This window comes from Asterias amurensis, chromosome 9, assembly GCF_032118995.1.
Source record: "Asterias amurensis chromosome 9, ASM3211899v1".
Taxonomy (NCBI): Eukaryota; Metazoa; Echinodermata; class Asteroidea; order Forcipulatida; family Asteriidae; genus Asterias; species Asterias amurensis.
Genome location: NC_092656.1, coordinates 145265 through 171884, shown reverse-complemented (window position 1 = coordinate 171884; position 26620 = coordinate 145265). Strand labels below are relative to the sequence as shown.

The 26620-nt window shown below is 37.4% G+C and overlaps 1 protein-coding gene across 1 annotated transcript in view; it reads right to left on the bottom strand.

Moving 5' to 3' along the window:
• LOC139942270 (gamma-aminobutyric acid type B receptor subunit 2-like) overlaps positions 1 to 26620 on the bottom strand; it is a 36524-nt gene that overhangs the window by 6670 nt on the left and 3234 nt on the right. The window contains exons 2-15 of the mRNA XM_071939066.1: positions 24015 to 24267; positions 16240 to 16377; positions 13492 to 13662; positions 13219 to 13320; positions 12686 to 12751; positions 12127 to 12315; positions 11045 to 11275; positions 10692 to 10755; positions 9672 to 9761; positions 8710 to 8866; positions 8380 to 8512; positions 7810 to 7917; positions 5044 to 5169; positions 4492 to 4637 (exon numbers count right to left, since the gene is read on the bottom strand). Of these exons, the coding sequence (XP_071795167.1) occupies positions 4492 to 4637; positions 5044 to 5169; positions 7810 to 7917; positions 8380 to 8512; positions 8710 to 8866; positions 9672 to 9761; positions 10692 to 10755; positions 11045 to 11275; positions 12127 to 12315; positions 12686 to 12751; positions 13219 to 13320; positions 13492 to 13662; positions 16240 to 16377; positions 24015 to 24263 (1970 nt within the window). The 5' untranslated portion in view covers positions 24264 to 24267. The remainder of the gene's footprint in view (positions 1 to 4491; positions 4638 to 5043; positions 5170 to 7809; positions 7918 to 8379; positions 8513 to 8709; positions 8867 to 9671; positions 9762 to 10691; positions 10756 to 11044; positions 11276 to 12126; positions 12316 to 12685; positions 12752 to 13218; positions 13321 to 13491; positions 13663 to 16239; positions 16378 to 24014; positions 24268 to 26620) is intronic.

Below are 26620 nucleotides of genomic sequence, written 5' to 3'. Positions count from 1 at the left end.
TTTTTTTACCGTGGACACGTATTTCGATATTATGTGAAAAGACCCTTAAGAAGGCATTTTTCATGTTTTTGGGAAAAAAGTCTAGTTTTGAGGCAGTACTGTCACAACAGGATACAATTGCCCAAGTTTTTGACACCAGATATTGAAAGACCACTGTTGGCCCTAATCACAGCCGAAAGGGAAATTTTCTGAGACCCCTGGCAAGTTGACATTTTGGGGTCCAAAAATAGGGTAAAAATGTTGATTTTGCAAGTTCTAAAAACATACTGTAATGCATAATGCATAATTCTCAAGGAAGGCCAAGGATGATACTTTGTAGTGATATAAAAGGTTTTTTGAAATAATGTTGCATTTTGGTTGGGTGTAGTTGTAAATATGAGCTAAAAACCAGTTTTTCAGACCCCAAAATCGGCCTAAAATGGCCAAAAAACAAAATGAGCCGTAACCATGGCAACGGGCTATATATAGAATTGAAAATGCAATTTTGTTTACTTGCACCCCAAGGCCCTTCCACCCACAAAGTATAAAAAAAATTCATTTTTTGACCGTGAGCAAGTATGTCAACTATTTACTAGTCTTGGCCCAAGACGATGGTGCTTGATTCTGGATAGTGTACTACGCGCGGTTGAATCGCCAAAGCGCGCCCGCCACGGTATGGTTTAGTTACGTGGACGGCTCGAAATCTAGACTACACTCTGCAAGCTACCATCGTCTTGGCAATCCTGCAGCGCTGTGTTAACTTTTTCATTGTTTTCTTCTACAGCTTTCTGTAGAACCAATCAGCGTGCGATCGTTGTAATAAATTAACATAATGTTTAGTTGACCCCGGGGTCATTCATGTTATGATTACACGGCATTGGCAGCTCCGTGTTTGTCGTGGAGGAAAAGTCGTAAGAAAATAGGAAATATTCACGATTATGAATGTTAAAGATGAACAAGTGAGCCGAAGCTATATTGATCTGCTATCTAGATGCCAGTGTCACAAAGTGGTGAGTGGAGAGAATCTTGTTTATATTGATCGAATCTGTATAGAATTAGAAAACGTAAAGTCATACATTGTAAGTAGTCATTGTTTGTCATGTTTGAATACTTCAAAACTTGTTGTTATGTTATTCATGTAGGTAGACCTCCTTCCTGCTAAATAGCAGTGCTGTTTCATCATGCGAAGCACAATTTTCTTGTGTCTCACTTATGGAAGGGCAGCTCGTAAAAGTATTGCCTCACCAAAATCCACTTTGCATTCACATTCGAAGGAAGTATGAGCCTACTCCTTGGTTTTGTTTCGGTTTGGAACGAACATAGCCCAGCTTTATGTGAGATTGGATTTGTGTGACTTGAGTCACCAACACTTCAATGCACACAGATTCATATCCCTCGATTTGAAAATGGCTCATTGGCTGACATTTTTTTTTTTAACTTACATTTTTCTTCTGTGCACAAGCAATTAACACTTGTTTGCAATTACTATAGTTGGGTTGATTGATGATCGTAATATTAATAATCAAAACAGATATACATTTTACATTAAGCTTGATGCAGAAAAAGTTTAGCACAATAAGACCCAATATAATCACTGAACTTATTCTATGATTTGTATTTGTTTCATTCTTCTGATAGGGCACATTTCCAGGAAAGGCTTTTAGAGAACTGCTGCATGCCCACCTTGGAGTACTGATACTTTTTAGGCCTCGTCTTGTCAGATGAATGGGTAGTCGACTGCTCTGCAATTAAGGAATGGAGTTCTTGATTCAAGAGAGACAAATCTGTGACAGAATCAAGATTCAAGCATATATAATTGTGGAAGAGATATTTTGCTGTTTTGCAGAGGAAGTCTCAAGAGAAAAGGAAAAGATGGAACATCATATTAACTGTCAATCAAGAAAGACGTATGTGAAGAGCTGTACTCTACATTTTGCTGCAAAGTTCCACCACTGTATCACAATATCACAATTTATTGTCGACATGTATCATACCATACCAATACAGAGATTGACTTTCAAGATGAGTTTACATAGCTTTTTCAACAGTGTGGGAACTGTGTGCATACTCTTAGCAACCGATGCTTTTGGACTGGGGTTGATGTTTGTCATTATTTTGAACACCAAGATGAAAATGTACAACTAAGTGGAAGAGTTGGGCGAGATGAGCAACATGGTCTTTCAACTGCCATAAACTATCTAAGACCAAGAGAATCAGATGAAAACTGCATTGCACCCCACAATGTAGAAGAGTGGTCGTAGGCTCAGCCGCTCACACAAGTACATAGTACAAACAGTATTGTGTATAACTGCTGTGATACCTGTGCACTTTAAATGCTGCTGTGGGAAAGCCTGTGATTGGCGATTAGTGGTACGCACTACGATTGATGTCGAAATCGCAACTAGTTATTGCTTAGTCGAGTTGCGACTGCCATTATTCACCTACTCCGTAAATCGAGCCACCACAACAACTAAAATAGTTGCGACTATTCCTGCTTGCTGAAAAAATTGTGTCGCTCACAGTCACGAATTTTCATGACAACATAATTTACCTATGAAACACAACCAGACATCAGTAAGCCTGGGCCACTTGTGTAAGTTACTACTCGACTAGTCACACCTCAAAAAGTCATGACTACGACACTAGTCACGACTTGTTTGCCGCAGGGACAATATGGTAAATTTCGTGCTTAGAGGATTGAAGGATTGTCACTGGTGTCACTGACTGTGTTTCGTAAGTAAATTATGTTGCCATGAATAGTCGTGAGCGATACAATAGACAGTTCACCAAACAGGAAGTTGTTACTATTTTTGGAGTACACGATTATTCAATTAGGAATTAAAAAAAGTAGTCGCAACACGACTAGTGATTTTAATAATCTCGACTGTGCGACAAGTTTAACACTGTGTCGCACTAGTCGCCCAGCCCTAGACATAAAGTGACAAAATCCTTAAATCCTTTCAGCGTGAGTTTAACTCTATTGCACCTGCAGCAAATAATACGTCGCAATGCATTTTGGGGCATGAAAAATGACTAGGGTGTTGAAGTTGCGACTGTTTGAGGCACGAATAGTTGAGAAGCAAATTTCACTAGTCGCTCAGGCTTTAATTGTGGGGTATCGTTGTTATAGCCTGTTTACAAACCTGATCATTTTAATAGCCACTGTTCTGTGAAGAATTTGTGTTTGGCAATAAAATAAAGAAATCAATTTTATGAACAAGTAATTTGTGTTGGCCTTTATTTAGAAATAATTTGAATTAAACTGTATCAATTGTTTTTGACACAATACATCATTGTTAATTATAACATACTGACTATTAGGTATTCATGTGATTGTGACACAATTAGTAGCCCTAAAGTTTAATACATGTGCAAAGTCATATGAGTCGATGCCTCAGAACGACAATAAATTGTACATGTACAGTGAATAGTGTTTGCTGTAGTAAAACTACTATATACGGTAGTATCATGGAGGATTCTACCTCCATGTGAGTATAATCATGGAGGTACCGCCATGGTATAATATATGCACTGCGGGTAGTTCGTCTGTCTGTGGTTCATGTGATCTGCCCACGACAAATCATTCGGGAAGTATAAAACCATAAAACAAACACGACACGTAACGAAGCATTTTGTTACTTAATTCCTCCTTAGTCAGTTTTCTCTCAGACATTCTGTAGTCAGCTATTCTTCAGAATAACGACAATAATTATTAATTGGTTTTCTGGGAAAAGGGGATGTAGAATTTAAATCCCTGCATTGCGTTCGTTTAGTATGGTTAGGCAAACCATACTATAGTATCACTCGTTCGTCCCGTTCGTCCGACCATGGCCCGACTTCATTTCATGCTGCTGGGCGCTGCCATGTTGTTCACATGTTGAATATGCATTACACAACCTCGACAACGGCCTTGTTAACATAATACGGCAACGCCCACAGTGCACGCAGTGCTGCAGGATTGCCAAGACGATGGTAGCTTGCAGAGTGTAGTCTAGATTTCGAGCCGTCCACGTAACTAAATCATACCGTGGCGGGCGCGCTTTGGCGATTCAACCGCGCGTAGTACACTATCCAGAATCAAGCACCATCGTCTTGGGCCAAGACTAACTATTTACCTGAACTGACTCTTAATATACAGCCAGGGCAACTGATTTAGTGCTTAACAATTCGATGATTGAACTTCACATAGTTGTTGCTGGAGAGTTTTAATATTCGCTCCATTAAGAAGACTGAAGAATGAGCTGCTCGATCCACAAGAAATTGTGTGTACAGGTTTTATGGGAGGATGTTACGTAGACAGGGACAAACAAACGGGACAAAAGAAAAAAGTTAACAAAAGTAAGAACATAAGAAGGGATGCAAAAATAGAAATGTGTGTTTGTAGTCAACGCTTTAGCTCTGTATTACCCCCAGCCCCCTCCCCAAAGATTTTGTTTAATTATACAAATAAAAAGGGGGTGAACTTAAAAAATAATAAAAAATAGAATAAATAAATAAAATTAAACAAATTACCGTGTTGACCATGCAAGAAAAGCTCCAAACACGACGACAAACGCCTTGTAGATTAGCATGATCATGATCCATATGGTGTTATTTTCGGATGTGCAGTTGACGTGAAGCAATTCACGCTTCTTATGATTTTCTATATCGTCCTGCGTCTGAGATAAATATCACAATAAGAATGTTTTAAAGGTCGGGATAGTAAATCAGTTTGGACAGATAACGTTGACAATATGAAGTAAGTTTAATCCATACTGTTTGTACCTCAGCGGTATTAGTTTGTTTTTGCAAAAGAAATATTTCTTTTTTAGGACAATAAAACGAATCAGAAATAGAAACCTTTCAACAAATACAAAGATACCAACTAAGGAGATCGTGCCTTTGCCGAGTGTTAGTCAAATGGTGTGACTATATAATCAGAGCTTCTTCTTGGTTTCCATCTGCTATTTTAGTGTTAATCGGTCAGTTACGCTTAATGTATGGATATATAAATCCACACACATAATGTATCAAAGTTTGGCAGGCTCTTGCTGCAATGCTTTAGGGGTCTACGTTTGTACTTACCCGAGTTATAGGGTATGTTATTTTCTCGATTTGAATGGGATCAACGATCTGCCATGGGATGAGGATTGCGAAATCTACCAGAAGCAGCACAACAATAATACCAAAGAGATATCGGTCCTTGATTACCTAGAAATAAAAACAAGCCAAAACGATCCGTTTAGATTATACATTGATTCAATGCTGTAATTAGTCGCTCTGAGACGAGGATTGGGGTAGGGGGATGTGTGGGTTGGTGGCGTCTTAGGGGATGTGACTGTGAGACGAGGATTGGGGTAGGGGATGTGTGGGTTGGTGGCGTCTTAGGGGATGTGACTGTCACATATTGATGTCTACCACACCCAATCTACATTATGATTACAGATATTTATATAGTTTCATTTACTGAAAAAAAAAAACATTATGAAAGTACAGCTTGTCGAAAGAGTTTAATCTCACTGTACATTAACACAGCACGCACTACCTTTAAAGACACTGGACACCTTTGGTAATTGTCAAAGACCAGTCTTCTCACTTAGTGTATCTCGACATATGTACAAAACAACAACCTGTGAAAATTTGAGCTCAATTGGTCGTCGAAGTTGCGAGAGAATAATGGAAGAAAAAACGCCCTTATTGCACAAGTTGTGTGCTTTCAGATGCTTGATTGCGAGACCTCAAAATCAAATTCTGATGTCTCGAAGTGTCACAAGTGATCTAGTACTGTAAATAACCCATGTGTATTTTTTATATTTCCCTCATTTATTTTATTGGTCAAGAGTTTAGAGATACAATGAATATTCATTTAGTTCTGTGATGCAGTCAGTGAACTACAGTTGAGTGAACAAGTCCTTATTTGGGAAGACATGAGTGGGCTGATGTAGGGTGTATGTGTGTGCATTGAGAGGTGACTATTGTTCTGTAGAGTGGGTGCCATGGTTGGGTGAGCTTAAGAATTCCTTGCAGCCGTAGATTAGGGTGTGGTTGGTCATTCCAAGATCTGCTATCAGGGAGGTCACACATATTGCAGGACCTTCATGCAGAATTTTGTTTGATAAATTGTATCATTGCGACAAATTGAAGATTTTGCTGTTTCAACAGAAAGCTATAACAGGCAGACACAGTTTAAGTTTTTAAAGGGAACTCCTAACCGTAAGTTGTGAATTATTTTGTGAACAAATATTGCTTTGAAATTCATTCTAAGTTTAGTACGAAAAGGTACAGTTTGATAGTTTATGATTATAGTGCAAACCAAGTGTAGAAACTATTTGATTATAAGCATTTCCAGACAGAACTGTTCAATTATCATTATGGTATCGGTATGGTTGGTATTGATTTTGTAGATGGCACTGGTTCCGGGTTAAACAGTTTACGACAGACATTAATCGGGATACTCCATCTTCCTACCACCCTACACTGGATGAACCATGATTGAGCTAACCATTTGAACTGATGTGGAATTTTGTCAAGAATGAAGACTGGATATAGCTTCAAGCTTTTTATCCTCTGAACGGATTCCGTCGAAAGAACAGCTAGCCCGATAATTTTGGAACACTGGTTCTGTATGTAAAAACTCTATGCTTGTATATATATATATATTTATCATCGGAAGATGGGAGCAATTTATTAAGTAATTTTTGTCTTCCATGAGAGTAAAGACACTTTTTGTAGATAGTCAGTAAAAGCCAGGTTGGATTGCAATTTTGTATTTGCTGACATTATACATTTAACATTTAGGAGAATAATTTTCTTCTTCCATAGCCATACATTTTGGAAGAAACTTTGCTATTTGAGATTAAGGGAGTTGTTTTATTCTCCAGTTGTGAAAAAGAAGTTGGAAAGAAATTTTGCTATTTGAGATTAAGGGAGTTGTTTTATTCTCCAGTTGTGAAAAAGAAGTTTGGAAGAAGTTTTGCTATTTGAGATTAAGGGAGTTGTTTTATTCTCCAGTTGTGAAAAAGAAGTTTGGAAGAAACTTTGCTATTTGAGATTAAGGGAGTTGTTTTATTCTCCAGTTGTGAAAAGAAGTTGGAAAGAAATAATTGTTATTTGAGATTAAGGGAGTTGTTTTACACTCCAGTTGTGAGCAGAAGTTGGAATAAGAAGTTTTTCTAAGACGTAATTTAGATTTGAAGTTAAGTGGAGGGTTCTACTAGCCCAAGTTATTATATTGACATTTAAAGAAGTTTGTGGAGTTTGAGAACAGAGTATAGTTTTTCTTTATTGATTTTCATTGAAGATAGTAAGTGAAGTGAAGTTCAGAACGTTTTGAGGTTTGAAGTTTTGATTTAGGTGAAGTAAGGATAGATAAATTATTTTGGTTTAATTTTGGAGGAGATTTTATTTGAATCAAGGAATTGTAATTAGAGCCAAAGAATGTTGGACATGTTGATTGATAGTGTTCGATGAGGAATTTCATAATTAAATACTGATGTATATAGTAAATTAGAAGTGCTTCTTTCACTGTTCATTTATTTCATGAGTGCATGGCTTGTTCGTCTTTCTTACATTTGTTGGTTGGAGCCACATCCCGTGGTTATGTGACACGAAGTCAAATTCAAATATTTTAGTGAGAAATTAATTCTTTCTCAAAAACTCGTTACTTCAGAGAGAGCTGTTTCTCGCAAGGCTTTATACTATCAACAGCTCTCCATTACTCGTTACCAAGTAAGGTTTTATGATAATAATGATTTGGAGTAATTACCAATAGTGTCCACTGCCTTTCAAACAAAGCTTTCATGAAAGAATTTGAGGGTGAAACATGACCCGTGGAGGGTTGGAGAGATTTACCTTTCGTTTAGTCTTGTTAGCAATTACGATTGAATAAATCCGCCACATCTTTGTGAACATACCTCCAAAGGCTAGCGTAAAAGCTAGTGGGATCAACCAAGAGCGAAGCTACAGATCACAATAGAGAAATAATACTGCATAAGTAAGAGCTCAGAATTGTCGAATGTCATTATTGATAGTTTTTAAACAAACTATGGAAGCTAGGTGAATGTAACATTATACTTCACTTCTAGTCAACTCAATTCAATTTAATTCAAAATCACAGTTGTGTTCATGACAAACAGAAAATACATGAGTAAGTCGGTATGTAGGAAGTGAAATAATGTTGGTATACAATGTTTTAAGCCTAGGCTTGAATGCCATTGATGGACTCAATAAAGAAAAAAAACCAGAACAAAACAAAACCCAAGCATGAAACAAACAGAAAATAAAAATAGGCTCCGGTTAAGACTCTGTCAGCATTTGTGACATGGCTTGCTTACGGCATAGGCCTGCGTCTTAATTTAAGGAAGGCTAACGGAACTTTAAGGAGGAGCTGAGGTCGAAATTGTGGTTCCGAAAAGGCCTTACCTGGCAAACTTTCTGCAGTGCTCCCTCTTCTGCCATTGAGTTGTCAATTCCAAGTAGCGCAGCACACATGTAAGCCAACATGATTCCGCACGCAATGATGTTGTTCACTTTGGGGCTCGACATTTTGATTTGTCTGTTGAACGAAAAGTACAAACGAAAATCCTCATACATTGTTCATTAATTTTCACTTTCTCGACATCTTAGCACACACTGGGCAAACTCACCGGGTTTTTGTTCTGAACCAACACTATACTCAAAAACACACGGTGCTACCGCCAACCCCACCTATTCATATTCCCATTAAACAAAGTTTCAAATCCTACAACTCACCTATGTTCTCGCTTCCATGTATTAAAACAAAGAAAGAGTGTTGCAAGAATGATCCCAAGGAAGGACAAGAAGGATACGACAATCACAAGAGGAAGGGGCGTGGCTTGAAGGGTGGTGATCGTTTCGGTGACGTCAGAGTCGAATGGTTTGGTTCCTCCTAAATGAATATTTCATAAAATAAAAGTAATCTAATTATAGTCTAGTTTAGGATCTAGTCGATAGTGTGGCATTTCATGAACCAGATCGGTGAACTATTATTAATAACAAGATAAAGAAAAAAGAATTATACAAGTTAGGTTGCGGACCCTTTTAGACACACAAAAGCAAAGTTGAAATACTATTCTGCTAACAAAGATCCATGCAAACCGACGACTGAATCTTGCAAGATGAAAACATCCCTTGAGACATTGCGGTATCAACAAACGTGACTTCATGACGTCACTGTCAATAATATGTTCTTCTTCTTGTTTTGTCACGTATTGGTCCATGAGTAATGAGTTCAACCGTGGAGGAAGCCTCTATGAGTGAACGGAGTTTGCTAATGGCCAAATCTCGACCGAAAGCTGCCCTTTAAATTCAATCAATTATATAGCAATGTACCCCGAGAGATGACCATGAGGGACTTCTAGTCGCTTACGGTTAATGCTTTCTGGTCTTTCATATTGTCCTTGTTGAGTACGATATGGTGTAATGCGAAGGGCATTGTTTTAGTGGTTCGTGATCACATCGAATAAAACAGAAGGCCAATATGTAAACTAAAAAATTACAGGCAAATTTTCTTGCTAATTGTGGATTTATAAATAATTGTATCTAAAGTGTTAGCTTTATACCAAATCAATCACTAACGTGGCTTTGTAAAAGGTTAGATATATTTGATAAATCAGTACTATCAGTGATTTGTTCGGGTGATGCTATTTCAGGGAACACATTAAACCCCAATTAAAAACACAGAGTAAACTTACCACTGTAATACCACAAACTATCAGTAGGTACAACCCATGTGATCATGTTTTGAATGTTGTCATAGCTACCAATGAGAACCTCTTCTCCATCTTTGGATTAAACGATATATAGAGTCTTAATCTGGGTTGAAGAAACAAGCCCGGCCTTTCGCCAAGATTGAAGCTCATGAGTATTTGATATCGAAGAATATAATAAACAGACCACAACAATCTTGTTTGTTGCTGGATAGGTGAAGTTTCTCGAATGCAATGGGTGCTGCAATTTTGCCTATATTTTTTTTTATATATCTGTTGTTAGGTTTATCGATGGCAACTTATTACAGTTTTCCTTTCTCTATATCAGAAATTGAATTAAAAATAGTAACATTAATATATACACATATTTACAATTTGACTTATTTATTATTAGGCCAAAATAATTACTGTATACTTCTGGTAATGCAACCACGGCATCATCATCAGTGAATTTATAGACGATGTGACCTCTGACGTCACTCGAAACCAAAACATGATTCGCGCGCATACCGCCGGGCAAAACCTTTGTGTTTTGGCAGCCAGCTAGAAAGTGAATGCAATCTTACCATGACTACGCGTCTTTTTGCCCGGCGAAACATGACGTATAGTGTTTTTTTTTAACAGAGGGCGGTTTGAATGTATACATAGGTCACATCGTCTATAGCTCGTTATAGTCTAAAGGAAATATTCAAGGGTGCTTTCTATATTGAACCAGAAACATCGTAAGTTAACCCAAACTCAAATAAGTTTTCTGGTTAATTGCTGGTGCTACAAATCGTTATACACACAGGACCCACAGCTTAATGTCCAACCCGAAGGACGGAACAATTACGGTAAAACATTTTGCTCAATCGGACATAAGTGCCAGAACTGGGACTTGAACCCACACTCTGCTGACCAGAAACACCAGAGCTTGAGTCGGTTTCTTAACCGTTCGGTTATTCAGAATAAATAAAAACTGTATGAAGCCATCAAACAAAATCACTTCTTACGTTATTAACTTACTGACATTTTGCTCTATGAGAAGATTCCCTAGCCGATAGCCGCCATCTGTGAACAATATTGGACCCTGTAAAGTTAATATATTAGCTGTTCAGTCAATTCTTACAATTTCAATTAACTATATTCCTTCCGAAAAAAAGGTCTTCAAACGTAAACATCAAACATGGCGGTCGGATCAAGTCGATCATTCTGAGTAAAACCGTGTACTTGCAGTGTTGAAGATATTGAACAGTATGTGTAAATAATGACTCAATTAAACAATATCGGACAGTGTGTAACAAAAGTGTCCTTAGTTTTAAAATCAGAAATGTTCATGTCCCTATAATGTTAATAATGATATGATTAAAAGCCGTTACCGACATGCCGTCAAACTCCTGCCGTAGAATACTGTCTCCTACCAGCGTTGCGTACTCCCCATCACCGTACTGATACGAGTCTAAACCCATTGGTATCTCATTCTGAACATCATGCATTGCTAATGCTAAGGCCCAGATTCCATCATAACCCATAGCAGCGAACCCTGGGTCGCTTAAGGTAATATTCACAGCCAGTTCGTCCTCCATCTTATGCCTGAACTCTGAAGGTGTCTACAAAATAATAATAAAGACAACAAGAGACGGGAGTGATTTTAGAATATCAATGATGCTGTGATAAAAAAAAGGAGTCATTATTGACAAAAAGCGGCCAGGATCATGAGTACCCTTAGTTGTTTATAGGAAGACTGCAGAGAAGAGCATTATCGTTGTCAAGACGAGAAGTAACAAATGCAAGAAAAACCTTCAGTGGCACTCTTGTCCAAGAACTTGCGACTCTTACCAATATTCCTGATGTGATATGATTGAAGTATCATAAATCAATCGAAAATAACCCCTAAGTTCCGAGCTTGAAGCGACGAAGCTATCCGAGCATCACCGATGGAAATATTAAGAAATGTATGGCACTCACCTTTGTTTACTGTTGACGTAACCCAAATAGTAGGAACTCTGTCTTATCAATATTCAACTTGAGGAAGTTTTATTGACAAAACGGGCCAGGTGTAATGTGTACCATTGTCCGTCAATAATCGCAGCACGTATTAACTTGAAAGCTTTATTTCTGAGCCTTTTTTTCGGAAATAGCAGGCACGTTTCGAACTTATTCGAATGTTCAAAACTAGTTTGTTTGCTAGGACTGTAAGAATAACCTTCTTTGAATAACAAAAGAAAAAAATAGTATTTTACTGCAAGAAAAATTAAAAAGAAGGCTTTTAAACGCAACTTTATGATACGGCGTTTGAGGTAAGAGTTGGTGGTCCTTTTGCTCATTGAGTATACATTGTACCCATTCTGATAACAAGATACCTTTTAAATGCTAGTTTTATCAAAGTCTGGAAGTCCTCTATTATTAGTTACTATTAAACAGAAACGTGTATAGGTTAACGGGTAGGTGCGTATCTTACCCGTCCGCATCTTCCAACATCTTCGCTGTTACCATACATCATGAAGGCGACCGTAAGATATCCTTCCGTAGCTTCTCTAAGCTGCTCAGCCGTGCAATCTAAACCTTCAACATCATCTTGCCAATTAGCCGAATAGTAACCTGGGATCATCCACACGTAGTTAGCTCCATACATGTCCAGTTTGTAAGCCTGTTTAAGAACAGTTTCACTATTAGATAATAATTAATTGTATGTTTTATCAAACGGATTTGTCAACAATTGGATGAATTTACCGCTTGCAACCCAAAACCTGCAAACGTCACTGGGAGAAGTCGACATCCTACTTATAACCAACCGAGGCTGGTAAAGAAAGGGGCAAGAGACTTTTTAGACTAATTTTACCGAAATAGTATAAGCCTACCATTAATTCTTATTCACGATTCATATTCGTGTCTAACAACAACAAGCAATTAATGAGAATCATTTATTGTTCACTTATAGATTATTACTTCCGATCTTATAATTACTAAAAAGGCAGTGAAGTGACTGATAAGTCATATGAAAAATACATTCTACTCACGCTGCAGAACACTTTCTTAGCTTCTTCTTCGTAAAAACTGGTAGCAATTATCCTTGCATCTTCAGCCTGAATTTGCAAAATAAATATTCCGATTAAGAATGGTGCCGTTATTACTAATTTCATTCTCTTCGTCTGTCCATCAAACAAAATAATAAATTCTAGTTGTGTTAGAAGTGGCAGCGAGTGAAATGTTGCTGTCCAACACCGATAATCTCCATTGCAACCTTGCCTTCTTAAGTTTTCCTCCTATTTTGGTGCCACAATTAGATGCAACACGGACATAATAACAATATATTTCTTCCGATATTCACTTGAACTGATAATCATTATTTTTAGTTAAAGTCTACAAATTTCGGAAAGGCTTTCTCTTTAAAATTGCTGAATATTCAAACCAATTTATAGACACCAAGATGCTGATTCTGTAAGTCATACCTCTCAAGTATGATAAAGTATGGCTGCCCGTTTGAAAATGAGAATCTTAAAATGTCGATACATCCAGCTTTTTGTTTCCTTTCTGATATCCTTAGTTGTACCTTGAGTCGTTTTAAAGCATCGAGTGGATCGGTCAGGAAACTCTCCGAGATGATTACAGTAAAATTACTCTCAGACTCCTCGTCTTTTAAACTGTTAATTCTCTGAGGAATAAACAGAAGAATGTGATTTAGTTCAAGACAAGGTATACATGTCTGATTGTCTCGAAGTCCCCCCAACGACAACGACAACGACTACGAAAACGACAACGACTACGGCAACGACAACGACTACGACAACAACGACCCAACCCAAACCCTCTTAACCCCACTTACCCCTTTATGCGGCTCTGTTGCCATATTCAATGTTGCAATCTTTGTCCATCCGAACTGTCTTACTATTCCAGCTTGAGCCGTTCCAAAGGCGGCAGAAGAGGTTAACATTCGGTAGACATGAGGGAATTTGACTCGGTCAGTCAAGACAGGGGTAGACGCTCCTGGTGATATCTGATAAAAAAAAAACATTTCCCCATTACAATCTTCCTTGGAAAGAGGGTCTCCAGAGTTGTTTGTGTTGCACAGTTTACATCCAAACAGAAATTAATGCATAAATTAATAAAATTGAAACAACATTCACAAGTCTCCTCACGTTTAAGGCAGTGTCTACCTTTGGTAATATTGTCACCAGTGTTTTCACTAAAAGATCTAACCTGTTAACAATTTGGTCTTAATCATTTGTTATAAAAGTTGAAAGAAAATAATGACAAGCAGAAGCGACACGTTTGCGTCAGTCAAAAAGTAGAATTCAAATCATGTTTGAAATGTGACGTCATCGGACGTTTGATGTTGACAAAATCCGCACTGACATTACATCATAAAAACCGAATTTCATCGTTGAGCCTCTGAAAAGTTGAATTGCGATCCGATTTGGATCGAAGGTTTAACAGGTCGCCCTCGTTATGAACGACGAAACGACCTTTCATAAGGGTCTGTTTTCTTTCCAATTGACCTTGACCTCAACTCCGACCAAAAATGTCAAACAAATCGACTGAAACCTTGAGATGTCACAAGTGGCAAACAGGTCATTTCCATTAATCGCACTTAAAGGGACACACCGGTTCGTTTGGCTATTAAGCCTACAAACTACACTAAAACATGATTCTAAAGGAATGGAGAAGAATAGTTTCTAAAAGAAACCATCAAATTTGACCGTTTTAACGCATTTTTCAAAAAACGAAGGTCACGTGGGTTACCAATTTTTTGGTTCGGATAACCCACGTGACCTTCGGAGATAGTTTTACTTCCAGCCGTATAAAAATAAATTAAAAATAAATTACTAAACCAAATTTTCAAATTTTTGGTTACAATTATTCATGAATATTTGACAAAAGAGACTATGCATACAGATTGCGGGTAAAAACTGTAAATAATTATGAAAAAAGGGACGTCAGATTCTCATTCAGAGAGTCCGTGCTGCAACGGAAGCGTGTTTTACAGCGCCTCGGCATGGGAGCAATCGGAACGTAAGCCTTGGGGCATATCACGTACCGCACATGCCGTGTCTTGTGGAGGCTGGAGGTGTAATCCCGGGCGCTATGAACTCCCAGCCTGCTTGCGAGTCTCGCCGTGAGCTTGGGAGGGGTTGGGAGCCAGACATCAAAGTTTGTCATCGTGGGTTTGTCAGTCGGTACACCTCGTGTCGATTCCGTTGTTTCTTATGATCGCAACGTTTCAATGAAATGCTCTGTTTTGTTTCATGGCTCCTAATTTCTTTTTGTTAGGAGTTTTCAGGTAATTAAAAAAGATTGATGATGTCAAAACGTAGGAATACCGCATTCTGTTACATTGACAGTGTTATTGTGTGAGTAGCTTAAACAATGTTTTATGAAGAAGAAAAAAAGGATAAAAAAAAAACCGGAGCCCCCGATCGTAAAAAGAACAGGTGATTAAGAATAATATTTTGTATAGGTTGAAACAAAAATAATCATAAAACAAAATTCCCTCAAAGCATAATTTTGTCAATAAAAACATTATTTTTTAATTCTGTGAATGAAGTGTTATATTTGAGATTGTTGAGGTATTATTTGGTTACGTTCCAAGCTATGCAGCTACGCTTACTTTCCTTCAAGTTACGCTATAATATCAACACGTACGTTTTCAACCCCGAGTCAAGCTACACTTACGTGCCATACGCAGCTACGTTTACGCTCCAAGATACCCAGCTACGTTTACGCTCCAAGATACCCAGCTACGCTTACCTTCCAAGATATGCTTAGGTTACAAGCTACGCTTACATTCCAATTTTTGCCTACGTTCCTTCAAGTTACGGTTTAATAACAAAAGGTACGCTTTCAATCCTGAGTCAAGTTAAGTTTACGTTCCATACGCAGCTACGTTTACGTTCCAAAATACCCAGCTACGCTTACGTTCCAAGATATGCTAACGTTCCAAAAAATATGGTTACGTTCCAAAAGATATGGTTACGCTTCAAGCTACGCAGCTACTCAGCTACGCTTATACAATCCAAGATAATTTTAGGTTCCAGTTACGCTATAATAAAAAGGTACGCTTCCAATCCTGAGTCAAGCTAGGCTTACGTTTCAAGATTTGCAGCTACGCTTACGTTTCAAAATACATTCCCACAAGGACGCTTTTGAATACCTCAAGATTCCCTTCCCCCCGAGATAAAAACATCTTTCACTGTGAATAACAGGGCCCATTGTTCAGTTTCATCTGTTTAGCAGAAAATTTCTTTACTATATGGATAGACTGGATCCTTTTGCTGCGTCAGTAAAACGTTGCTATAAACAAAGCACCAGTCTACTTGCAACATTTTGCGACAATGTCACGAAGATTTGACAGTTGCAACGGCTGGAAACACGTATACGCTGGCCTTTTACCGCTTTGGTTTTTTTAAACCATTTTCGCTAATCACGTGACATTTTGATGATTATTTTTACAGCAACCATTTAAAAAAACACTACTTATGATTCTACACCCATAAATTGCGTAAACGGTCAGCCGGTGTGGCCCTTTAATTTGTCCACTTTGCAGATAAAAAAGACTCCTTTGCATTTGATTTACCTGAGTGATGTTCCATTGTCCGATGACCTCAGCTAAGACCTCAGTGATAGATGAGAATAATGGACCAAATATTGCCACCTTCACTGGTGGGTTGTAGATGAACTCATAGAGCTTATTCAGGGTGATGGGCAAGTTGTGCTGAAAGACAATACACAAAGTAGGAAGTATGAGAAAAGAGGTCAAATAATTTGACAGATACAACGTTTACGGACATTTTTATTTATTTTATTCATTTCTTCTTTACCCTGGGGAGACCTCTCAGACAAACATTGTTTTCAGAGGTGCCCAGCAACTACAAACAAACATCACAACTTTAAAATTGTATTCATAAATACCTCATACATTTTCGCTATTCCTATTGGTGGAGAGCGCGTCACGTGGATGTGTATAAACCTTTGTTTATGACCAGTAAAAGGTGTCGAAACACGGCGCGAGCTTGTACCTGTGCTTATAAGACAGTTTCTTCATTCCTATTGGTCGAGAGCAACGGCCGAGACCGTTGTGCCACATCACGCGATACGCGCGACGCGCACAGCATTCCCTTATAAGGAGTTGTTAACCCGAGGGCTGCGGTGGGTCTTACCATTTCATAGCTGGAGGGGTGTTGTGTTGAAAGAAATCATTGAACAATTATAATTTTTGCATTTATTTTACTTTTTGACCAAAAGTGTTGATGTTTTTCGACCGAAAATGTATTTATGAATGGGAATCAATGGGTCGTGAAGAGGTTTTCAACTATAGTGGTTTAAACCCGCCGAGGCCTGGTTCTTGATAATTTACCTCGACTTCGTCTCGGTAAAATTATCAAGAGCCAGGCCTCGTTGGGTTTAAACCACTAGTTGAAACCCTCTTCACCACACATTGATTCCATTATTAATAAAACAAAATATGTGTTTATAAAAACAGTTTGATTAAATATTGTATTTAAATTTGAAATCTGATGTCGCATCCCAGAAGTAAAACACAAACTCAAAAAGCTGTCATAAAAAGATGCATATAGATAATAAAAACAAAAAATCTTCCATTACTCGTTTTTTTTGTTTTTTTTTTAACTTCTTCTTGCTTGCCTTATTATAGGTTTTATTGTTAAGGTTGACGACGTTTAGTATTAATTGAAAAGTTTAAAAATAGAAAAAATTCCGGCGTCTGCAATATTTTAAAATGAATGAAATCTGGTTTTTAATTAAATTTCAGTTTAAATATATGGTTCCCATGCCAACAGGCAATATAAATCCACGACTGAAGAATGGACGTAGAGGAATGGAAACAGACAAAAAGAAGAATGAACGTAGAGGAATGGAAACAGACAAAAAGAAGAATGGACGTAGAGGAATGGAAACAGACAAAAAGAAGAATGGACGTAGAGGAATGGAAACAGACAAAGAGGAGAGAGACGAGTTTATTTCCCAAAACTGAATATGAAACTGAGACACAAAGGAGCGCACTTTTTGTGTATTGTTTCCATGGCCATTAGTGAACCGTAAACAATCTCTTTATATACTGATTTAAACGTGTTTTGTCATTACTCGAATTATAATCAATTAAATACAACTATATTCAAGTCTCCCGAAAAAATCTTCTCGGTCCGCAGCAGTAGAATATTTATAGCAAGACAGTTTTTTTAAAGAAAAAACTCTACCTGTTTTGGTAAGTATATACACATATGGTACCGCAAGTATAGACCAATTTAAGAACTGACTCCGCGGTGGTATACAGTTTATTACGATGCTATAAGCTAAAGTAGTAGTCCCAGCCTACTTTCTATACCTTCCGACTGGGTAGTAATAGATAAAAAGCAGGACAGTTCTTTTCAGAACTGAGAAGTGTCCCGAGCAATCCGATAATCTACTCCGCGGTAGTAGAATAAGGAAAGACAGTTCTCGCAGAACAAACTCTACCTGGCAAGTAGATACACACATGGTGTTACCGCAAACCAAATATAAATATTCTTTATTTTTTGGACTCAAATAAACTCAGACTCTTTTTTTGCTAATAATTTCAATAATTTTATAAATTTTTAATGAGGATCTAAAAAGCTACCCGGTTGGACAAGAAGTTTGACAATACAAGAGATAATTAGTTAAAATGTGTTCACCAAAAAACCTTTGTAACAGTATACGGGAGTTTCTCCAGAAACCATTTATAAATAGGGAGCCCCACAACCTGATATGGTAAAAGGAAAAGACGTGCCACGTTAAAAAGAAAGTTAAAAAGAGCCAGGGAGATATTTCAAAGGGGACGATTTGTTAGTTTTGACCCGGAAGACAAACCGAGGCACTTACGTTCTTCTCTAATTGCTATCCCCAATTGTATTTGAAAACTTCTTAACCCCCATTTATTCTTGTTTTATGGTTAGTTTTTCTTCTTCGATGTTTACATGAGCCTTAGGAAGTTTATTGCATACTTTTTTCCCTTCTTTTTTTTTGAAGGGGGGGGGGGGAGCCGAGCGGTGATTGGGGGTCTGTCATGGCTATTACCAATTACATCTCAGACCATAATAAAGAGTATACACAAACCCTTCGCCACTGCACACGCTCAAAGTTCAAACCTCACGTTTCCCTTCATTATATAGACGAACGTGTCAATACGAGGAGGTTGAGGTTCCATCTCGTACATCATTCTGTTATAAATCACCGTTTCGTGTTAACCGGTACGACACTTAAACACACGACCGAAGAAAGTCAATTTCATTTGGCGACACTTTATGAAGCTTTTTAGCCTTCTGAATGGATGTTCACACGAGCGTCCCTGAAAGAGATAAACATTATTAAGCATCCCTAGCGGAATTGGGTCTTGGACGTTTTCGGTTAATAGAAGCATTGGTTTGTTGAAAATCACATCTGAAATATAAAAAGTGGCGTACGGTAAAGAGTAGTGCATGTGAACAAAACTATTTAAAATAGTGCCAGGTTCCATTGTTATCCCAAGTCTTTAGTCTTGTGATGTGGTTCCATTGTTATCCCAAGTCTTTAGTCTTGTGATGTGGTTCCATTGTTATCCCAAGTCTTTAGTCTTGTGATGTGGTTCCATTGTTATCCCAAGTCTTTAGTCTTGTAATGTGGTTCCATTGTTATCCCAAGTCTTTAGTCTTGTGATGTTAATTTCCAAGACCGAGGTGTACAGGTGAATAAAATCAATCAAGTTGTCTGAAAACGGTTAATTTAAGTGAAAACTCGAGATTCTCTGGACTAGAATACAAAAATTATAGTAAAAAAGGACATTTTGTTTTTACATGGATTTTATATGACAACAACCAGGAGAAAACGACAAACTTTGAAAACCCAAGTACATCGTCATTCTCGGGTAAAGAATAATGATAATAATGATCAAGGTTTAACCACCAAATAGTCATGCGGAGTGCTGACTATGTTGAAGTATAATCCGTGAACCCTTTAAACATCCGAGGAAACAACCCTGGTAAACAAAAACTCTGTATTATGCATCAATGAATAAGTGAGTTACAGTTTAACTCGCAATGGATATGTTTTGTTTTATCGCTTCATCGGTAACGTTTATAAAACCAATTCTTGTGTGCAATTATTTCATTATTTTCAGCGTATTCCTGTGATTTCGTATTTGCGAAAAGAAATTTACCGGAACCACACGACACTGTTGACAACTAGGAGGGCAATGAATTGGAATGAGTTCGTCTAATAACTAGTTCGAGGTATCGCACTTTAATACTGCATGGGTCTCTGTTGTAAAGTAGTTTCCTTTAAATCGTTAACAAACGAGTCAATTTAACTTCTGTGTGCGTTTAAATAAAATTAGGTTGGAGTATAATATTTTGACCCTTTTTTTGCTTTTAATAACATTAAAAAGCAGAGTTTAAACAATATTACTGAGTGTCTCGAGAAGGTCAGAACTTGAGAATAATTTGTCATCCGGGTTAAAACCCCAGATAGCACGTTTTCGAGATGAAAATTTTGGGTTAATTTGGCACGTGGCATTTTGGTTTAGGGCATGTGGCATTTCAGATTGAATTTAATTTGCAGTTGAACGGAAGGAGATAGAAATTTGGAATTGGATGTGCAAACAATCAGAGCATGTCATGGAGAAAAAATAATTGTGTCTGTATAGCGCCATCGAAATGTTGTCCTGAAACAAGATAGGATACCAATCTTCAAAATAGCTGCATTGCATGTTATTCCATGTGAATATATTTTCAAAGGGTTATAATATATAGGTAAATTTAATAACTGAATTTAGTACATTTGAAATGCCCGTGGATATTTTTTAGCTGGGGTTAGGATTGACGTCATTGCCCCAAACCCCATTTGTAACTTCGTCGAAATTCCTTGTTTTCGTGGGCATGTCTACGCATTCAAACCGAGGACTTTAACAAAAGGGGATCCGGGAAAAGTCACACCGAGGACGTCCTCAATTCGATTTCGTGTACAAAACCAATGGGGACGTCTGAAAAATAAACTATGTCCAAACAATGGGAGAACAAAGAGAAGTCCTCGGTGTACACCATAAACACAGCTGTTTGTGTGTGTGTGGGGGGGGGGGGGCAAAATTAAGTAGTGGGAATTGAACCAACGACCTAAAAATCATTTGAAATTAAAAAATATATAAATGTTGTTTTCACCTCAAAGTATGAACATTATTTCCAAACTTACAACAGCGTAAGAGACGATGTTTATGACGAGTTCCAGTCAACTTGATCTGAAATGTTAATTATCTTTGATGTTCGTATAAACGAGTCATTAACGCATGGTTAGCTTTCGCGTTGAGTTTTTCGGTCTTGCAACGCGTACGGAATTTCTTATCAATCTGTAACGTCGGTCTTGCTATACCAATTAATCTAATTATTGCGCAGACTAGAGTTCTAGGTCATCTAGGCCTGTTTTTGATCACAGCAGTTGATGAAGCACATGACTCAAGAACAAAATTAAATGAAGAAATTGAGGAAAGGGAAACAGCACGAAACAAGAGATATGATTGGGTGAAAAGGTGATGTTTGAGGCCAGTAACCACAAAGCCTGGCGTGTCTACAGGCTGACATTAAGCTCTATGGAAGAAAGCATTACAGAGATGCTCCAAGGAACTTTGCCATCCATTCGTTTCAAATGGCGCCAACAAAATAAATAAATAAATACAAAATTCCATTTCATTTTCACGGATTCAAAAATCCATTATAACGGATTTGAAGTCCGTTACACGGACTCGCAATAGTGGATTATGTGATAACGGGTTCTGGATCTGTGAACAGATTGAATTTTTATTTTTGTGGCGTTACTTGGGCTTTATAAGTGTTGCAGCTTTTGGAGTAAAAGTATGGACATTATTAAAGACAGTGGACACTATTGGTAATTGTCTAAGACCAGTCTTCTCACTTGGTGTATCTCAACATATGCATAAAATAACAAACCTGTGAACATTTGAGCTCAATTGGTCGTCGAAGTTGCGAGATAACAATGAAAGAAAAAACACCCTGGTCACACGAAAGTGTGTGCTTTCAGATGCTTGATTTCATGACCTCAAATTCTAAATCTGAGGTCTCGAAATCAAACTCGTCGAAAATTACTTCTTTCTTGTGAAACTATGTCACTTCAGAGGGGGCCGTTTCTCACAATGTTTTATACTATCAACCTCTCTCCATTACTGGTTACCACTGAAGTAAGGTGTTATGAATGCTAATAATTATTTTGAGTAATTACCAAAAGTGTCCACTGCCTTTAATGAGTACGGAAAATGTCTGGTTTATGTGTTGCAGCTTGTAGAGTATAAAAGTATAAACATTATTAATGAGTACGGAAAATGTCTGGTTATGATTGTGTTTAAAAATGGTCATAGGCAACAATGAATAATACCACATACACGAAGTTCAAAATTACTTCAGATGGCTCAAAAAGATAGGGAATTAAGAAAATAAAGATTCAAAGCAAAATTGCAAGAATCTTATAGATGGAAATAATATGTCTTATTTCTAACCATACAGTTTACAGGTTGTAACCAACGGGGTCACGGTAAATAGTGATTCACAGGGGCATAATGACATGCGGTTCATTTTTAGATTCGCAGCTGCAATTTATTGTCTTGTGATTAATGTTGATGCATTGCATAGTATAGATTATACAGTTTGAGGTAACACTATAATTATAGCCAGGGAGACCAAATGAAACTTCTCCCGTGACAATGAAGTTAATAACGAGAAGTTTCCTCGAGCTCTACAAGCAAAAGTCAACCCGGGTTGATTCTTACCTTTGCCAGGTTGTACATCCCACCCCTATACCCCGCAGCGATAGAATGAATATTCAAGACGAGATGTCAATGCGTAATGACGCAGACAACTTTACCGGCGTCTATTTTGTTAGATATATTTTTTTCATTTCTGCTGTTTTCAAAGGTTATTTTTGTTTGCTTCGGTTTGTTAACTTCCTTTAAATCAGTCCTGAAAGTTTTGCTTGTCTTTTGTTATAATATAATTTCCCTTTAATTTTTTTTAAATTTCGGTTTTATTTGTTCATAATTTATTTGCTGGGGCCTTTATTGTTAGGTGTGTCCTTGGTTGGCATTTCACGCCTGAGACTATTTTCTTGTAATCAGTGAATAAAGCAAACAATGGATCACAACGTATTGTTCTCTAGCAGTGTAGAAAAAACAAGCAAAGAAATAATGAAAACATAAGCGGCAAGACGAAAATAGACTGGTTGACAGAGTTAACTTACTTTTTGCCAAAGATAAATATCTGATTCTGAATTCGAAGTGCATTGTTTTCAAAATAAACGGCGTGGGGTCAAAACTGTTAAAGGAACACGTTGCCTTGGATCGGTCGAGTTGGTCTTTGAAAAGCGTTTTTAACCGTTTTTTATAAAATGCATATGGGTAGAAAGATGTAAAAGTAGAATACAATGATCCACACAAACATGCCTCGAAATTGCGTGGTTTTCCCTTTACCTCGTCGACTAACACGTCGGCCATTTATGGGGGTCAAAATTTTGACTCCCATAAATGGCCGACCATGATAGTTCGCACAGTAGAAGGAAAACCACGCAATTTCGAGGCAAACTTGTGTGGATCATTGTATTCTACTTTTAAAACATCTTTCCAACCATATGCATTTTATAAAAAACGGTTACAAACGCTTTTGTTTTGACCAACTCGTCCGATCCAAGGCAACGTGTTCCTTTAAGCAGCAGGGGAAACATTCTCAACAGTTTTAACTCCACGCCGTTAGACTACAATTAATCATTAAAACCCAAAATGTAGAAACAAAATCCCACACTTTAGAGGCTCTCAAGTTCCCATGAAGTGGGATTTTGTTACTACATTATGGGCTTAATGGTTTGATAGTAACCTAACATCGTAAGAGGGGTGCTAAGGTTATTATTAACTCCCTTAACAGAAGGTCCAGAAGCAACACAATGGCTCCTGACAAACAAAATTTAAAAACTATTATTTGCATTACTTTACTGAATTAGTCTAGCCCAAAGAACAAGTTTTCCCATGTTCATGCATACAGAATGTTATTTTTCTTAGGAGGAAACCGATCAAACGTTCACACCCAGTTCTTGAAATTATAGTTTTGCACATGACTTGCCTGTGTACAATATTCCAGTCAAACTGTCGTAACGTTCTCCTTTCAGGAACCATGACTTGCCTGTGTACAATATTCCAGTCAAACTGTCGTAACGTTCCTCTTTCGGGAACAAGACGTAGGCCTACAATAGGGTATGCATTTGTCATGCGTTAAAACTACACATTACAATTATGTTGCATTTTGAAAAGAGAAGTAAAATATAAAATATAGATTTGAATTAAATTCGTACCTGCGTATCAGTCCAATTCACTATAAGTTCGTAATCCGGTAGTACATCACTCCTATTATTGATATCATCAACAGCTAGTTTACATCCAGCAAAAGCTGTAGGCCCGAAGTCCGGGGAAGACCCCTTGGTCAGTGGAAGAAGTCCACCGATGTAAAGTGGTTTTCGACCCGGTGTGGTGGACGCATAGTTTCCCGCAAAGCCCATTACCAATACCAAGATCCAGACGCTTTTCACCGACATGGCGTTCATCAACCTGTTCACACGGGTGAATAATAACATCTCGGTTATACCACTGTTTTATATCACTAAAATGCGGTCGTTAAAAACAGTTTTCTGGACACTTCCATTACCAGCAGGGGTCCACATACAATTGATGAAATCACACATTGCCAAAAACGGTAGCTACCCAAATGTATTTAAAGTGATGCTATGGACGGTCGTCAACATCAGTTGTGTTTTCTTTTAATAATTGACAACTAAATAAAAGCGTGACTGACACTTGTGTGAAGTTTAAAAGTAGATAGGCCTAAATACGCGAATTCAAGCAATGGATGCTCCCAAACCACCCCTTCTAAAACGCATCAACAGAATAAAAGTCTCTGCCATGTGATTGACCAGCCTTGTTTCAATGTGAACACTGCTAAATGACAGGTTTGGTACTTTTTTTTTTTTTTTTTTTTAGCAGTGCACCCAAAATAACCCGAGCGGCTTGTTGCTTTATTTTATGGTAAAAGTCTTGCTTGACAAATTGTATTGTTTTTACATTCGAGCCAACTTTTAAACTTGAACCTAATGAACTTATGAATTCTAAAAACTTTCAGGTCAGCATTGACCCATTTCTGTGTCAGGCTGATCCAAGTCTTGTTGTAAAACAACAATATTTACCTCTCGCTCTCGTTAGCTTAATTAAGCTTACCAAACAGAATGTCTAATCGTATTGACTATATATTATTTGATGCAAACACTTGATATGACACTATACACCTCCCATTGTGTCTTCTTTAAATGAACTCATTCAGATGATATTCCGGGAGGTTGTATTTCTGTACAGGAATAGTGTTGGGGGTATCGGAACATTGGTGACTGCATCTGCAGCATATAACGGGTATGTTATCATCAAACTGGCTTACGGCACCACATCAGAAACTAGGGTTTGATTTACAGCTGTAGATCGAGATCATGAGGATTGCTTCAGTAGAAAGGTTACGTATGTGGATTCTACAGATTACGTGGGTTTAATTCGCAATGTCGGAAGTGATTTTGTTGATGTTCTTTATAGCCTTATTTATTTATTTATTTATTTATTTATTTATTTATTTATTTATTTATTTATTTATTTCCTTTATTTACCCAGGTTGAGCAAAATCAAACTGGTTTCCATTTGGGCCCTGCGAACAAACTAACATGTTAAAAGTGAACATAAAATCACGATAAAATTACGATTAAAAAATTACGTAAACATTTATAAATGTTACGGTAAATTAAAAGCAATATAAACAAAAAAAGAGTAAAAACATATTACAAGAGTAAATTTTATAAACTGTCACAGCCTTGATATATGATACGGACAGAGAGGAGAAGTGGAGGGGAAGAAACGAGAAGGAGGGGAAGCTAACGTTCTGCAATATAAAACAAGAATAGTAATTTAATAGATGTAAAAGAGAACACTTATTTTTATAAAAAACATCCGTAAAATTATAAACACTCGTGAAGTTAGTTTATTATAAAAAAAAGTATCTTATTTTTGAAGTTAAGGCCAAATTTAGAGTAACGAAGCATTGATATTTCAACATCAAGTAAAACACCATCGATTAGAAGGGATAACAATTCCGGGTATAGTATAACAATGAAACCTCGCTATTTGTAGATTATAGCTCGAGTGTGCTTTCATTGTACGTGCACTTAACAATACCGCAATTCCAAAAAATATTTGTGACAATTTGTCCAATCCCCGTATTTAAAAATCGTGGCATTTGAATGGCCCTAAACGATTATATTACTACGTCGACTCAGTATCTATTATATTAATGGGCTAGTTTATCTAAAGTCTTGTAAACTGTGCATTTTAAAATTTGATATTAGTTTACACCAACAAGTTTTTATTTGTTTTCAATCAAGCGTGTCATATGCGTGCTGCCTCAAAATATTAGGCGCTTGCCCAATTTTTATTTCTTATTTATTATAGTTTCTTGACTTTAGGGAGTTAATTGCCTTGAAACGTTTTTAAAAAAAGCCTTACGTTTCCATTATTTCAACGAAACCTAATGCATTAATGTGGATGTCCGTTCGGACTTACTTCCTTTTCTTTGTCACGATAAGGCGATTTGAGACGTGGGGTAAAAACTATTAGATTTCAAGCATGACCTTTATTCCCACATGAATCTGCAAAGAACAACGAGATAAAATAAAGCATCACATGAACCTTCATTGGGGAGCTCCGAGGTTCAAATAACGGCAGAATAAAACGCCTACGGAAGTCAGGTTTTATGGAGACATGTGATGCTGTACCTATCCTAATACTTAATCTGTTCGGCACTGGAAGGACAAACGGCTGCTTTATATACTATTTTTTTCTTTCTTTCCTGATTTGGGTTTTAGACGCTCGT